Source organism: Erythrolamprus reginae, chromosome 3, assembly GCF_031021105.1.
Source record: "Erythrolamprus reginae isolate rEryReg1 chromosome 3, rEryReg1.hap1, whole genome shotgun sequence".
NCBI classification, from domain to species: domain Eukaryota; kingdom Metazoa; phylum Chordata; class Lepidosauria; order Squamata; family Dipsadidae; genus Erythrolamprus; species Erythrolamprus reginae.
The window spans coordinates 251,256,234-251,270,998 of NC_091952.1; the positions used below are offsets into that span (position 1 = coordinate 251,256,234).

General features: G+C 40.5%; 1 protein-coding gene across 1 annotated transcript; it reads left to right on the top strand.

Moving 5' to 3' along the window:
- The first annotated feature begins 585 nt into the window (after positions 1-585).
- On the top strand, positions 586-6,426 carry LOC139166015 (proto-oncogene Mas-like). The gene is made up of 4 exons (XM_070749276.1): positions 586-657; positions 1,836-1,924; positions 2,359-2,419; positions 5,408-6,426. Exons 2-4 carry the CDS (start codon positions 1,897-1,899, stop codon positions 6,405-6,407), a joined length of 1,089 nt encoding a protein of 362 aa, XP_070605377.1. The 5' UTR covers positions 586-657; positions 1,836-1,896; the 3' UTR covers positions 6,408-6,426.
- Positions 6,427-14,765: the final 8,339 nt, after the last annotated feature.

The window sequence follows — 14,765 nt, forward strand, 5'->3', positions numbered from 1 at the left end:
GCCATAAGATATTCCTCCTTTAAGTGGCCTGGACACCAGCAATTTAGCAATAGCACTTTGATTTATATACCTCTTCATGGTGCTTTACTAAGTGGGCTAAGTAGAGGTTCAGGTTAGGCTGCATCTCAGTCTAACAACTTTCAGTTACTACTTCTTTAAGATATCATATTTTTAACTATTCCTTTTGCATATTCGTGAATCATGTTCGTGAATCATGTTGTGAGTAAATAAATCTTGTTAAACGGAGAACACTGGGAGCAATGTATGAGTAATGCAATTAAGAAAGATAAGGGGGAGGAAGAGGAATGTGGCAGAGTGAACTGTAGTGAATACGGAAGGGAAGAGAAATAAAAATGGAGTTTCTTTGTTTATGAAATACTGCATTTAGTAAGAGTTAGTTGTAATAGATAAAGTTCTACCAGAAACCAGAACACATATTATGTGCACTTGAAGTTGCAAAATTCAGAGAAAAATGTCCCACGCATTCTTTTTATTATTGTGGGAAAGTTTGTAGCTTGGTCTCATTCCTCTTTCTGACTGTAACTGCATCAAGTACAAGCTAACAAGATTAATGGGCTTAATCAGAAAAAGATCTCAGTTTTAGATTCCAAAGGAGACCGGCTGGTTCCATCTGGAGATTCTTCCTATCATCACCAGGTATGTCTGCAGTAAAAGCTGTTAAGGTCATTTACTATCTAAAAAACTTTCCTTTTTGAGACCAGGATAGGAGTCATTAGTATGGGCTCCTAGTCGGCATTGCTATTACTATTAATCTTCTCATAATTCAAATCTCCCATCTCTTCCCACTTATGACTGTATGACTGTAACTTGTTGATTGTATCCTTACAATTTATATTGATTGTTGCCTAGTATGATTTGATTGCTTCTTTGTATCCTATGACTATCATTGTATCAGTGTTGTACCTTATGATTCTTGATGAATGTATCTTTTCTTTTTATGTACACAGAGAGCATATACATCAAACACAAATTCTGTGTGTGTCCAATCACACTTCTTTCTTTCTTTCTTTCTTTCTTTCTTTCTTTCTTTCTTTCTTTCTTTCTCTCTCTATCCCCCTCCCCTCTTTCTTTCTTTCTTTCTTTCTTTCTTTCTTCTTCCCTCCCTCCCTCCCTCCCTCCCTTATTTATTTATTTATTTACATTCATATATCTATCTAGTCCTACCAAGGTTTCAAAAAGGATAATTTTTATGGTTATCGAATTGTACTCTTGGTCTTTTGATTCCCTTAGTTTTGAATTACAAATAAAATGTATTGCTTGATTGAAAGGTAGGAAAGGCTATACAGTAGTCCCTCACCTATCGCTGGTGTTACGTTCCAGACGTGGCCGCGATAGGTGAAATCCGCGATGGGGAATTTATCGACTGATAGTACTTATTTAAGTATTTATATTGTAATAGTTTGGTAAGTTTTCATTGTTTTAAGTGTTTATAAACCCTTCCCACACAGTATTTATTTTAGATACAGTATTTAAATACAGTATTTACAATTTTAGATATATATTTTTTTGAAAAACCTGCCGATCGAGTTCGGCGGGCTGTTTAAATCTGCCGATCGACTTCCTCAGAAACCCGCGAACCAGCGAAGATCCGTGAATGATTTTTCTCATTAATATTTCTTGAAAACCCGCAATGAAGTGAAGCCGCAGTAGGTGAAGCGCGGTATAGCGAGGGACTACTGTACCTATTTTGTGTGGCCGGTGAACCAAGAATGACTTTGGATTCCCCAAGAACACAATTCCTTTCTGCCATTTTGTCAATCAGAGGTTTGTTTTCTGTTAATGATTGTATTTTCCCCTTAAACAATGTGCTCCAGGTGGTCCACTCTGTCCACGGATTTGAAGTCTTCTAAGCAAGCAAACAACACTTTTTAGACAATGTCGCAGCAATTTAATTACTTACAAGGTATGGACAAAAATAAGACTACATTATATATAAACTTTCCTTTTCTTTGTGGGTACTGCTGTTAACAGAAACATTTCCTAATGCTTTGTGATCTTATTTTAAAATTGAAACTCTATCCACAAATCCTGAGGTTGGGGGTTGCATTGGCATTTTATCACTGGTAGATCTTTGTTATGTAGAATAGACTGTCCCATGCCATAATGGCACATTGACTTTCTGCCTCCCTTTTAGGGGAAATATTCTGTCCTTTTAATATTTCCTAAAATATTTCATTTTTCTAGGAGAGTGGTAGGTGACAACTTCCTACAATATATTTACAAACTTCCATTCAGGAAGAAACAAAACTGTGTGGATGAAGTTTCTAAAGCACATTAGTATTTTTGACACCTCCTGTTATTGACAAAAATAAGGATTTACTATAATTGCTTCTTTAGGTAATAGATCCATCCGAATACCATCACAACACATCCCTTCTATTTGGCACGCAGTGAAAGAGTAAGTATATTATGACACACATTATTTTCTTTGCAAGAATGGAGTCAGCCTTCCAGTTGTTTCAAAATATTCCAAAAGGAAAATCTCTTTGGTTACGTAAGGTGATATGTGCTATTTGTTGCCCTCATTTCCTCCACCTAACAAATGTTGTTTAAAATCGTCTGACTTTTTGGGTATCGAAGTAAGCAGCTTTTCTCTAACAAACCCTATCTATATTAGTTAACAAACTCCAACTAAAATTGAGCAGCATTTTCCATTGTGTGTCTGGTTGCACACTTGCAATCCCTTACTCTCTAAAGATTTATTTATTTGTTTGTTTGTTTGTTTGTTTGTTTGTTTGTTTGTTTGTTTGTTTGTTTGTTTGTTTGTTTGTTTGTTTGTTTGTTTGTTTGTTTGTTTGTTTGTTTGTTTGTTTATTTATTTATTTATTTATTTATTTATTTATTTATTTATTTATTTATTTATTTATTTATTTATTTATTTATTTATTTATTTATTTATTTATTTATTTATTTATTTATTTATTTATTTGCTTCTTCGAAGGATCGCTGGAGTTGGAGCGCCACCACCTTCTAGACAACATTCCCCATAAAGGGAAGGTTGGAGACTGGATGGTAGTTATTAAGCACGGCTGGGTCCAGGGAAGGCTTCTTGAGGAGGGGGCACACAAGTGCCTCCTTATAAGGAGCTGGACAGGACCCCCTCCCCAAGGAGGCATTGACAATCTCCTGGACCCAGCTCCGTGTCACCTCCCTGCTGGCCGAAACCAGCCAGGAGGGACATGGATCCAGTAAGCAGGTGGCAGAACTCACAGCTCCAATGGCCTTGTCCACTTCATCAGGTGCCACCAGATCAAACTCTTCCCAGACAGGTGGACAAGTATGTGCCCCAGTCACCTCGACTGAGTCATTGTCAGTCGACTCTGATATCCAATTGGAGTTGAAGTCCGCCCAGATCCGAGCGATTTTATCAGCGAAAAATGAGTTAAAATCCTCGGCACTACTCTGCAAGGGCTCCCCAACTCCCCCCTGGTTAAGAAGGGAGCGGGTCACCCTAAACAGAGCGGCCGGGCAGAATTCTGCTGATGCAATCAAGGCGGCATGATTAATTCCATCAGCTCCAGAGCTGTGGCTGAAGGTGTTTTGTTTATGCATAGACTGGCCCAGTCATTCTGCATGGATGCACAATTTACGGCACATACCAAAAGACCAACCTCTTTTCCTTGAGACTGTTATTCTAGGCAGGAACATTGGGGCCATTTTCTCCATTTAATACCAATAACAATGGCATTTATTTATTTAATTAATTGGATTTGTATGTCGCCTCTTTCCGAGGACTCAGGGTGTCTAACAGCATGTACAAAAACAGGACAATAATATGAACCCAATTAATAATACATTAAAAAACAATAGTTAAATTCAATTAAAAGAAAACCTATCAAACCAATCATTCAACAATCATACTTAAAACATCCATTGGTCAAGGGGAAGATCTAAAAGCCCCAAGCCTGGGGGCAAAGATGAGTTTTTAAACTATTTCGGAAGGCGAGGAGGGTGGGGGCAGTGTTTGGTCGACGGGAGCCTAAGGAGACCAACTCTGTAGGACTTCACCGATCACTGGGATTCGTGCGGCAGAAGGCGGTCTCAGAGATAGACTTATATACCGCTTCACAGTGCTTTACAGCCCTCTCTAAATGGTTTACAGAGAATAAACATATTACCCAAAAAACCTGGGTCCCCATTTTACCAACCTTGGAGTCAGTCAACGAAGCAGTGGAAGTGATGAGCCAGTGCCTGGAGGCTGTTAGGGTCTGGGTGGGTGTCAACAGACTCAAACTCAACCCTGATAAGATGGAGTGGCTATGGGTTCTGCCTCCCAGGGACAATTTCATAGATTACTGACCCCCTCAGAGAGGGTCTGCAACTTGGGCATCCTCCTCGATCCACAGCTCACATTAGAGAACCATCTTTCAGCTGTGGCGAGGGGGGCTTTTGCCCAGGTTCGCCTGGTTCACCAGTTGCGGCCCTATCTGGACCGTGACTCACTGCTCACATTCACTCATGCCCTCATCACCTCGAGGTTCGACTACTGTAATGCTCTCTACATGGGGCTACCTTTGAAAAGTGTTCGGAAACTTCAGATCGTGCAGAATGCAGCTGCGAGAGTAATCATAGGCTTCCCTAGGTATGCCCACGTTACACCAACACTCCACAGTCTGCATTGGTTGCCGATCAGTTTCCGGTCACAATTCAAAGTGTTGGTTATGACCTATAAAGCCCTTCATGGCATCGGACCAGAATATCTCCAGGACCGCGTTCTGCCACATGAATCCCAGTGACCGGTTAGGTCCCACAGACTTGGCCTTCTCCGGGTCCCGTCAACTAAACAATGTCATTTGGCGGGACCCAGAGGAAGAGCCTTCTCTGTGGCGGCCTCAACCCTCTGGAACCAGCTCCCTCCGGAGATTAGAACTGCCCCCACCCTCGTTGCCTTTTGTAAACTCCTTAAAACCCACCTCTGCCGTCAGGCATGGGGGATTTGAGTCATCCCCCCTGGGCCTATACAGTTTATGCATGGTATGTTTGTGTGTATGTTTGCTTTTAATAAGGGTTTTTTAGTGTTTTAAATTGTTAGATTTGTTGGACATTGTTTTATTGTTGTTGTGAGCCACCCCGTGTCTCCGGAAAGGGGTGGCATACAAATCTAATAAATAAATAAATAAAAGATGGGTCAACCTTGAGCCTACTGATATTTGATCTGCCAAACTGCTGGCAGCCAAAGATCAGCAGAAATAGCTTGCACACTAACCATGGCACCACCAAGGCTCTTAAGAAGATTTCTCTCCATTTCTCCTTTTTGGGAAATATAATATTCTGCCTCTTTTTAATATTAAGAATAAATACTATTTTAATCTGGGAAGGAGGGTGGGCCTTTCTACAATATGTATGTATTTCACTAACAAGGACTGATTCTCTTTTTGTCTCTTAGTGTTATTAGGATACAGAGCGAATTAAAAATTCCTAAAAGTCCTGGGAATGGTTCTGAATCGGTTGACTTTCCCTTCAATGCTACTGGAATTGTTTCAAACATTTCTCTAACACCAGAATATTTTTCTTCTCCTTATGATCATCTGTTCGATAATTTAACCCGTAATGTTCTCAATGGCTTCATTGCCCTCATTTGCCTTTTGGGCCTGGTGGGAAATGGAAGGACAATTTACCTCCTGGCCTTTTCCATTAAGAGGAATCCTTTCACCACTTTCATCCTGAACCTCTCCATCGCTGATTCTGGGGTCCTCACATCCCTGATCACTGCAACTATATTTGTGACAGTGTTTGCTCTGACCCACAGAACATACATAATCGATACTTTTTACTTCTTACTCTTTGAGTTCTTTTTCTTCACCTATTCTGCCAGCCAGTTTCTGCTGACGGCCATCAGCCTGGAGAGATGTGTGGGTGTCCTCTTCCCATTCTGGTATCGCTGCCATCGTCCTGCATATTTGTCCACACTTGTTTGCAGCCTCATCTGGATCCTCTCCTTCCTGCTCTCTGCGGTGCACTTCATTTTCCACCAGACCAGAAGCTTTGGAAGTTCACCTGTGCTTTACCAGCTTTTTGTGAATGGTTTATTTTGCACACCCCTCGTGGTTCTGTCTACTGTGACTCTCTTGATATATATAAGATCTAAAATGCAACAAAATCAAAGGAAACTGCTCACCACCATCTTGCTGGTTCTCTTCTTCTACCTCCTGCTTTCTCTCCCAATGATTGTCCTTTATGTCATTGAATATTTTGATACTTATAATCTCCTCCTCATGACCATTGCAATAGCATGTGCCACTCTCAACAGCAGCATCAACCCACTCCTTTATTTCTTAGTGGGGAGGAAGAAGGGAGGGAAAGGCCAGCCCAGAACATCTTATAAGGTTGCTCTGCAAAGGGTCTTCAACGATGAGAAAGGAAGCCTGGAAAATCAGAAACCATGAAGGAAAGCCAGTTATGAAGAGTCATAACATACGTTATTTAGGTAGGTAGATAGATAGATAGATAGATAGATAGATAGATAGATAGATAGATAGATAGATAATAGATAATAGATAATAGATAATAGATAATAGATAATAGATAATAGATAATAGATAATAGATAATAGATAATAGATAATAGATAATAGATAATAGATAATAGATAATAGATAATAGATAATAGATAATAGATAATAGATAATAGATAATAGATAATAGATAATAGATAATAGATAATAGATAATAGATAATAGATAATAGATAATAGATAATAGATAATAGATAATAGATAATAGATAATAGATAATAGATAATAGATAATAGATAATAGATAATAGATAATAGATAATAGATAATAGATAGATAGATAGATAGATAGATAGATAGATAGATAGATAGATAGATATTATTAGAGTTGAAAGGGACCTTACAGGTCATCAAGTTTAACCCCCAGCTTGAGCAGGAAATCCTACAGCACTCCAGCCAAATGGCAGTCCAATCTCCTCTTGAAAATGTCCAAAGTTGGAGAGTTCACAACCTCCGCTGGCCATTCCACTGGTTGATCGCTCTCACCATCAGGAAGTTCTTCCTTATCTCCAGGTTGAATATTTCCTTGGTCAGCTTCCAACCATTGTTTCTCATCCGACCCTCTGGTGCCCTGGAAAATAGTGTACCCCCCTCCTCTCCATGGCAACCCCTTAAGTACCTGTATACAGCTATCATGTCCCCCCTAGCCCTTCTTTTTACTAGACTGTCCATGCCCAGTTCCAGCAACCTTTCCTCGTATGGCCTGGTCTCTAGTCCCCTTATCATTTTAGTTGCTCTTTTCTGCACCCTTTCCAGAGTCTCTATATCCCTTTTGAAGTGTGGTGACCAAAACTGGTTGCAATACTCCAGGTGTGGTCTGACCAGGGCCTTATAGAGTGGTAATATTACCTCTCTGGTCTTGGAGTGTATCCTCCTGTTCATGCAGCTTAGGATTGTGTTGGCTTTTTTAGCCGCTGCTGCACATTGCTGGCCCATGTTTAGCTGGTTATCCACCAAGACTCCAAGATCCCTTTCACAGTCACTTATGGTGAGTGTGTTTTCACCTAATTTGTATGCATTTTTTTTGTTTTTTTGCCTAGGTGCAGGATTTTACTTTTCTCTACATTGAACTTCATTTTGTTCATTCCGGCCCACAGTACAAGTCTGTCTAGATCTTTCTGTATCCTATGCCTATCCTCTGGAGTGTTGGCCATTCCTGCCAGCTTGGTGTTATCTGGTTGATAGATAGATAGATAGATAGATAGATAGATAGATAGATAGATAGATAGATAGATAGATAGATAGATAGAGGCATACAGTGGTATTTTGTTATGCAACTGCTTTAAAACTCATCAAGTTTGTTGCTCAATACATTTTGATGCAAAAAGTTTGTCCCTTTACTCATCATTTGTTTGCTACGGAAAGGGGCAGCATACAAATCTAATAAATAATAAAAAATAATAATTTTGAGCAATTGGAGCCAATTAATGATGAGTAATATTGTATAACTGTATAAATATAGATTATTCAAATGAGAGAGAGAGAAAGAGAGAGATGATACATAGATACATAGACACAGGATAGAGATAGGTGACAGATGATAAATAGACAAATATAGTGACATAGATATCATTGTAGATGATAAAGATAGTGATAGTGATAGAGACAGATGATAGAGATAGAGATGGTAGAGGTAGAGAAAGACATACATATATATACCTGTAGCTGTAGATACTACTATCTACTGTAGTTAGATAATACATGAAGATATTAAGTTTTTCCAAATATTTTTGTGCTTTATGTATCTTATAATTTCTTAGCTTTTGTTTGCATATTAGCTTTTTCATTCTGGTCTATGACCAAAATAAATATTTAATTTGGTTGGGGTTATGGACTTGGACACATGTTTGTAGAAGGGAAGACTTCTTTTTCAAGGAGCTAAAAGTGAAATCAGCCTTGAGTCATTGGAGTGCAGAAAGAGGCTCAAAAGGGATTTTCTCTAAAATCTGCATAGTATTTATCTGATAAATATACAGAGGGTGCTTTGCTCTGGAAAGATTCCTGTCTGCATGCAAATAGCAATAAAGAAGTTGTTCTAAACAAATTGTTGTACAGTATTGGTCTTTATTTCCTGCACTTGACCCCTTGATAGTTATACCCAGCAATCGCATCATGGATTATTTTCTTTTGGGAACTCTACGGGCAAAGGGAAAGGCTTACAAGCTTGGAAACAGCTCTTGATGCTGAAAGTCAGGTGGATGGTAGAGCCACCATCATTGTTACTGCACAAGAACTTACTGTATGATTTGGAGTGTAAGATGCATCTTTTTACCTCTCAAAAGAGAGTGAAAACTTGGGTGTGTCTTATACACCGCATTTAGCCCCACCCAGCCACCCCCACCCTTTGGTCTCTGCCCCCCAGCAATTTACCTCCTTGCAGCAAACAGAACAGAGCCTGATTGAGGTCCAGTATAGGCTGCTTTTCTTTCAGGTCCCTTCTGGATGTTTCTTCTTTCAAAATATGATTGCATCTTTAACCACGTCTTTTGCATATTGTGTGCGATAACACTTAAAAATGCGGAATTTAGAATATTGCACAAGTTTACTGAGAAAGTTTGCGGCTTGACCCGGCTCACTTCTCCTTTTCGACTGTATTTGCTTCAAGTGAACACCAACGGGGCTCACACCAAAGAGATCTTGTCCTTAGATTGTGGGAAAGACCTGTTGTTCCTTCTGGAGATTCTTCCTATCATTCCCAGGTATGGCTGTAATAAAGGCAAAGCTTGTGTTGTGGTAATTTGCTATTTCCAAAATGCTCCATTTTGGGTTCAGGATAAGTCGATCTTAGATAGAGGGAAGTGTAAGAGTCTCCTGCTTCGGCAGAGGGTTGGACTAGACCAGTGTTTTTCAACCAGTGTGCGGCGGCACACTACTGTGCCGTGAGACATGGTCAGGTGTGCCGCGAAGCTCAGAGAGAGAAAGAAAAAGAGAGAAAAGCAAGAGAGAGAAAGCAAGAGAGAAAGAATGCAAAAGAGAGAGAAAGAAAGCAACAAAAAGAGAAAGAAAATGAGAAAGGGAAAGAGAAAGAGCAAGAAAGAAAAAGAAAGAGAATGAGAGAGAGAGCAAGAGAGAGAAAGAAAGAGAGAAAGGGAGAGAAGGTGGGAGAGAAAGACAGAGGGAGGGAGGGAGAAAGAGAGCAAAAAAGAGGAAGGAAGGAAGGAAGAGAAAGAAAGGGATGGAGAGAGAAAAAAGAAAGGGAGAGAAAGAGGGAGAGAGAGAGAAATAGAGCGAAAGGGAGGAAGAGAGAGATAATTTTTTTGTCCAAACTCCCCCCCCCCCCGCTCAATGTGCCCCATGGTTTTGTAAATGTAAAAAATGTGCCGCGGCTCAAAAAAGGTTGAAAATCACTGGACTAGACGACCTGTATATATGCAAACAGCAGTAAAGAAGCTGTTCTAAACAAATTATTGTACTGGTCTTCATTTCCTGCACTTGACCACTTGATAGTTATACCCAACTAAGGGGTTGGAGTAGAAGATCACCAAGGTCCCTTCCAACTCTGTTATTATTATTATTATTTACTTTATTCCACCCCCACCCCCACTCCAGTTTCACCTCCTCTTCTCCTACACTTTCATGCATGTCAATATTTATCCATCATGCTTCATTGAATAAGGGAAAGTTCTCATGGATTTATCACATGTGGTGGAATGTGCATTACTGTAGGAGGGAGGGGGTCTTTGCTGAAGAGCAAAAGGCAAATTGGAATGAAGGAAGAGTAAACGTACCTGAACTCTTTCTTGGAGTATATTTAATACAGTGTTCCCTCGATTTTCGCGGGTTCGAACTTCGCGAATAGCCTATACCATGGTTTTTTAAAAAATATTAATTAAAAAATACTTCGCGGTTTTTTTTCCTATACCACGGTTTTTCCCACCCAATGACATCATATGTCATCACCAAACTAATAATTTTTGCAAATAAATAACAAAAAAAATAATTATTTTTAATAAATTATTATGTTTATAAATATCAGGATCACTAAGTGTCTTATTCAATGGTGAGTACCAGTAATAATGGTGAGCAAATGGTTGTTTAGGGAATGGGAAATGGTAATTTAGGGGTTTAAAGTGTTAAGGGATGGCTTGTGATACTGTACATAGCCAAAAATGGTGTATTTACTTCCGCATCTCTACTTCGCGGAAATTTGACTTTCGCGGGCGGTCTCGGAACACATCCCCCGCGGAAATCGAGGGAACACTGTAGTTATGTGTATTGTGCTCCAGTGTGGTGAGATTCCTGTCATTGGGTGAGCAACTATAAAGAAACAGCTCTCAGTAAATATCTTTGTCACTTTTCGGTCTTTTCTCCCGACACCACGTGTTTTAAGATGTCAAAGACAACAAGAAGAAAGAGACACATAACTATCTTCACCATTAAGTTAATAAAAGAAAATTGCTGTCACAGTTAACAATTGCTTCCATAAGATATTCCTCCTTTAAATGGCCTGGATGCCAGCAATTTAGCAATAGCACTTAGACTTATACAGTGGTACCTCTGCCTAAGAACACCTCTACTTACGAACATTTCTAGATAAGAATCGGGTGTTCAATATTTTTTTGCCTCTTCTCAAGAACCATTTTCCACTTACAAACCCAAGCCTCAGAAACTGTAACCGGAAAAGGCAGGGAGAAGCCTCCGTGGGGCCTCTCTAGGAATCTCCTGGGAGGAAACTGGGCCAGAAAAGGCGGAGAGAAGCCTCTGTGGGACCTCTCTAGGAATCTCCTGGGAGGAAACGGGACCAGAAAAGGCGGGGAGAAGCCTCCGTGGGGCCTCTCTAGGAATCTCCTGGGAGAAAACGGGGCCAGAAAAGGCAGGGAGAAGCCTCCGTGGGGCCTCTCTAGGAATCTCCTGGGAGGAAACTGGGCCAGAAAAGGCGGAGAGAAGCCTCCATGGGACCTCCCTAGGAATCTCCTGGGAGAAAACGGGACCAGAAAAAGCGGGGAGAAGCCTCCGTGGGTCCTCTCTAGGAATCTCCTGGGAGGAAAGACGGCTGGAAAAGGTGGGAAGAGGCCTCCGTGGGGCCTCTCTAGGAATCTCCTGGGAGGAAAGACGGCTGGAAAAGGTGGGAAGAGGCCTCTGTGGGGCCTCTCTAGGAATCTCCTGGGAGGAAACGGGGCCAGAAAAGGCAGGGAGAAGCCTCTGGTAAACTGTACCTCTACATGGTGCTTTACTAAGTGGGCTAAGGTTCAGGTATGGTATTCTTGGTCTTTGGATTTCCTTCGTTTTGAATTACAAATAAAATGTATTACTTGATTGAAAGGTAGGAAGGCTACACCTATGTTTTGTGGACAGCAAACCAAGAATGACTTTGGATTCCCCAAGAACACAATTCCTTTCAGCCCTTTTGTCAATCAGAGGTTTGTTTTCTGTTAATAATTGTATTTCCCCTTAAACAATGTGCCCCAGGTGGTCCACTCTGTCCACGGATTTGAACTCTTCTAAGCAAGCAAACAACCCTTTTTATACAATGTTGCAGCGATTTAAATTCTCAAAAGGTATGAGCAGAATGAAGACTATATTATATATAAACTTTCCTTTCCTTTGTGGAAACTACTGTTAACAGAAACCTTTTGTAATGCTTTGTGACCTTATTCCAAAATTGAAACTCTATCCACAAATCCTGAGGTTCGGGGTTGCATTGGCATTTTATCACTGGAAGCTTGGATTGGATTGCCATTTGTCGGAAATGGTGCAGGATCCCCTACTTACTTACTTACTTACTTACTTACTTACTTCTTATTTGTTTGTTTGTTTGTTTGTTTGTTTGTTTGTTTGTTTGTTTGTTTGTTTGTTTGTTTGTTTGTTTGTTTATTTATTTATTTATTTATTTGTTTATTTGTTTGTTTGTTTATTTATTTATTTATTTATTTATTAGATTTGTATGCCGTCCCATTCCATAGACTCGGGGCGGCTCACAACATAATAAAACAATTCATAACAAATCTAATAATTTACAATTTAAAATTTAAAGTAGTTAAGAAAACCCCATTTTTAAGCAGACATACCTACAAACATACCATACATAAATTATATAGGCCCAGGGGAGATATCTCAATTCCCCCATGCCTGACAACAAAGGTGGGTTTTGAGGAGTTTACGAAAGACAAGGAGGGTAGGGGCAATTCTAATCTCTGGGGGGAGCTGGTTCCAGAGAGTCGGGGCTCCCACAGAGAAGGCTCTTACCCTGGGTCCCACCTACCAACATTGTTTAGTTGACGGGACCCGGAGAAGGCCGACTCTGTGGGACCTAATCGGTCGCTGGGATTCGTGCAACAGAAGGCGGTCTCAGAGATATTCTGGTCCGATGCCATGAAGGGCTTTATAGGTCATAACCAACACTTTGAATTGTGACCGGAAATTGATCGGCAACTATCAACTGCGGAGTGTTGGTGTAACATGGGCATATTTGGGAAAGCCCATGACTGCTCTCGCAGCTGCATTCTGCACGATCTGAAGTTTCAGAACACTTTTCAAAGGTAGCCCCATGTATCCTACAAGGTCTCTTCCAACTCTGTTAATTTATAAATCTGTGAAGCTTTCAGTGAATACATTCATAAAATGGTTTAGGATGGTACTTTTCATAAAATAAGTCTTATGTAGAGTTTAAGAATATCAACATGCTGATACTCCTGCAAGCAACCTCATTCCTGAATGGTCCTTTGGAAGGACACAACAGACAAAATCAATATTTGTGTTCTTATTTAACTAGAAAAAGAAACAATTAGAAGCCCAAAAGTAATTCTGAATATAATGAAAAAACCAGGGTGGGGCATGGGGAGGGGGGTAGTTTCATTTTCAAAGTGGACTTTAAAAAAAAAAATATGTTGAATTAATTGTCAGGTTTAATAATTCTGGGCCAGCTTAGAAGATCACAAACTGATTATTGGCTAATGATCATTACAGGAGCAAAAAACCCTACTGGATATTATATTATTTATATTTTTGGAAGAAATATCCACCTGGGTTCAGTTCCAAGTGCGGAGAAAGACACTGAAAACATGGAGGCTGATTGGAAAGATGGTTTATTAATGAACAGGATGACATGGTTTGAGATCCTGAGCAAAAAAGGGAAGGGAAGATTCAAAGCCCAACAGAGGGTAAAAAAGCCAGGGATTTCCAGCTTCTCTTCCCTTTTTTGCCCTCTGTTGGGCTTTGAATCTGAGCTTGTGTTCTGATTGGTTGTCAGACTCCCATGGGGCCATGCAGGGGTAACTTTGTAGGTTGTCTTTTAAGTCCCAGGCTTGGTTGACTCTTACTGGGTGGTGATGATGACATAAGTGCACCAGCGTGCCTACCATCCCTGTCCTAATGTTTCTCTCTTATTAGTGCCAATATCATGTATATTATGTAAACAGCGTTATTTCTTTGTATACTACCAATACGTACTTGATGAAATAAATAAATGCAATAAATACACAGCTGACATTGGAACATCATCTTTCGGCTGTGGCAAGGAGGGTGTTTGCACAGGTTTGCCTGGTGCACCAGTTGCGGCCCTATTTGGACCGGGAGTCATTGCTCAGAGTCACTCATGCCCTCATCACCTCGAGGCTCGATCACTGCAACGCTCTCTACAAGGGGCTACCCTTGAAAAGTGTTCAGAAACTTCAGATCATGCAGAATGCGGTGGCGAGAGCTATCGTGGGGCTTCCAAGATTCGCCCAGGTTTCTGCAACACTCCGCGACCTGCACTGGCTGCCGATCGGTTTCCGGTCACAATTCAAAGTGTTGGTAATGTCCTTTAGAGCCCTACATGGCATTGGGCCAGAATACATCCGGAACCGCCTTCTACCACACAAATCCCAGCGGCCGATAAGGTCCCACAAAGTTGGCCTTCTCCGGGTCCCGTCGACCAAACAATGTCATTTGGCGGGCCCCAGGGGAAGAGCCTTCTCTTTGGCAGCCCCGGCCCTCTGGAATCAACTCCCCCAGAGATTAGAATGTCCCCCACCCTCCTTGTCTTTTGCAAATTACTCAAGACCCACCTTTGTCGCCAGGCATGGGGGAGTTAAGATATTCCTTCCCCTAGGCCATTACAAGTTATGTATGGTATGTTTGTGTGTATGTTTTTTTATATATATAATAAGGGTTTTTTAGTTGTTTTATTAAATTGGATTGTTACATGTTGTATTTATCATTGTTGTTAGCCGCCGCGAGTCTGCGGAGAGGGGCGGCATACAAATCCAATAAAAAATAAAAATAAAAATAAAAATAAATAAAAATAAAAAT

Excerpts from the sequence above, each read along its gene's own strand:
- LOC139166015 (XM_070749276.1), top strand. The coding sequence starts at position 1,897 with ATGTCGCAGCAATTTAATTACTTACAAG. Across the intron at positions 1,925-2,358 it reads GCAATTTAATTACTTACAAG|GTAATAGATCCATCCGAATA; the intron begins GTATGGACAAAA and ends TTGCTTCTTTAG. Across the intron at positions 2,420-5,407 it reads ATTTGGCACGCAGTGAAAGA|TGTTATTAGGATACAGAGCG; the intron begins GTAAGTATATTA and ends TTTGTCTCTTAG.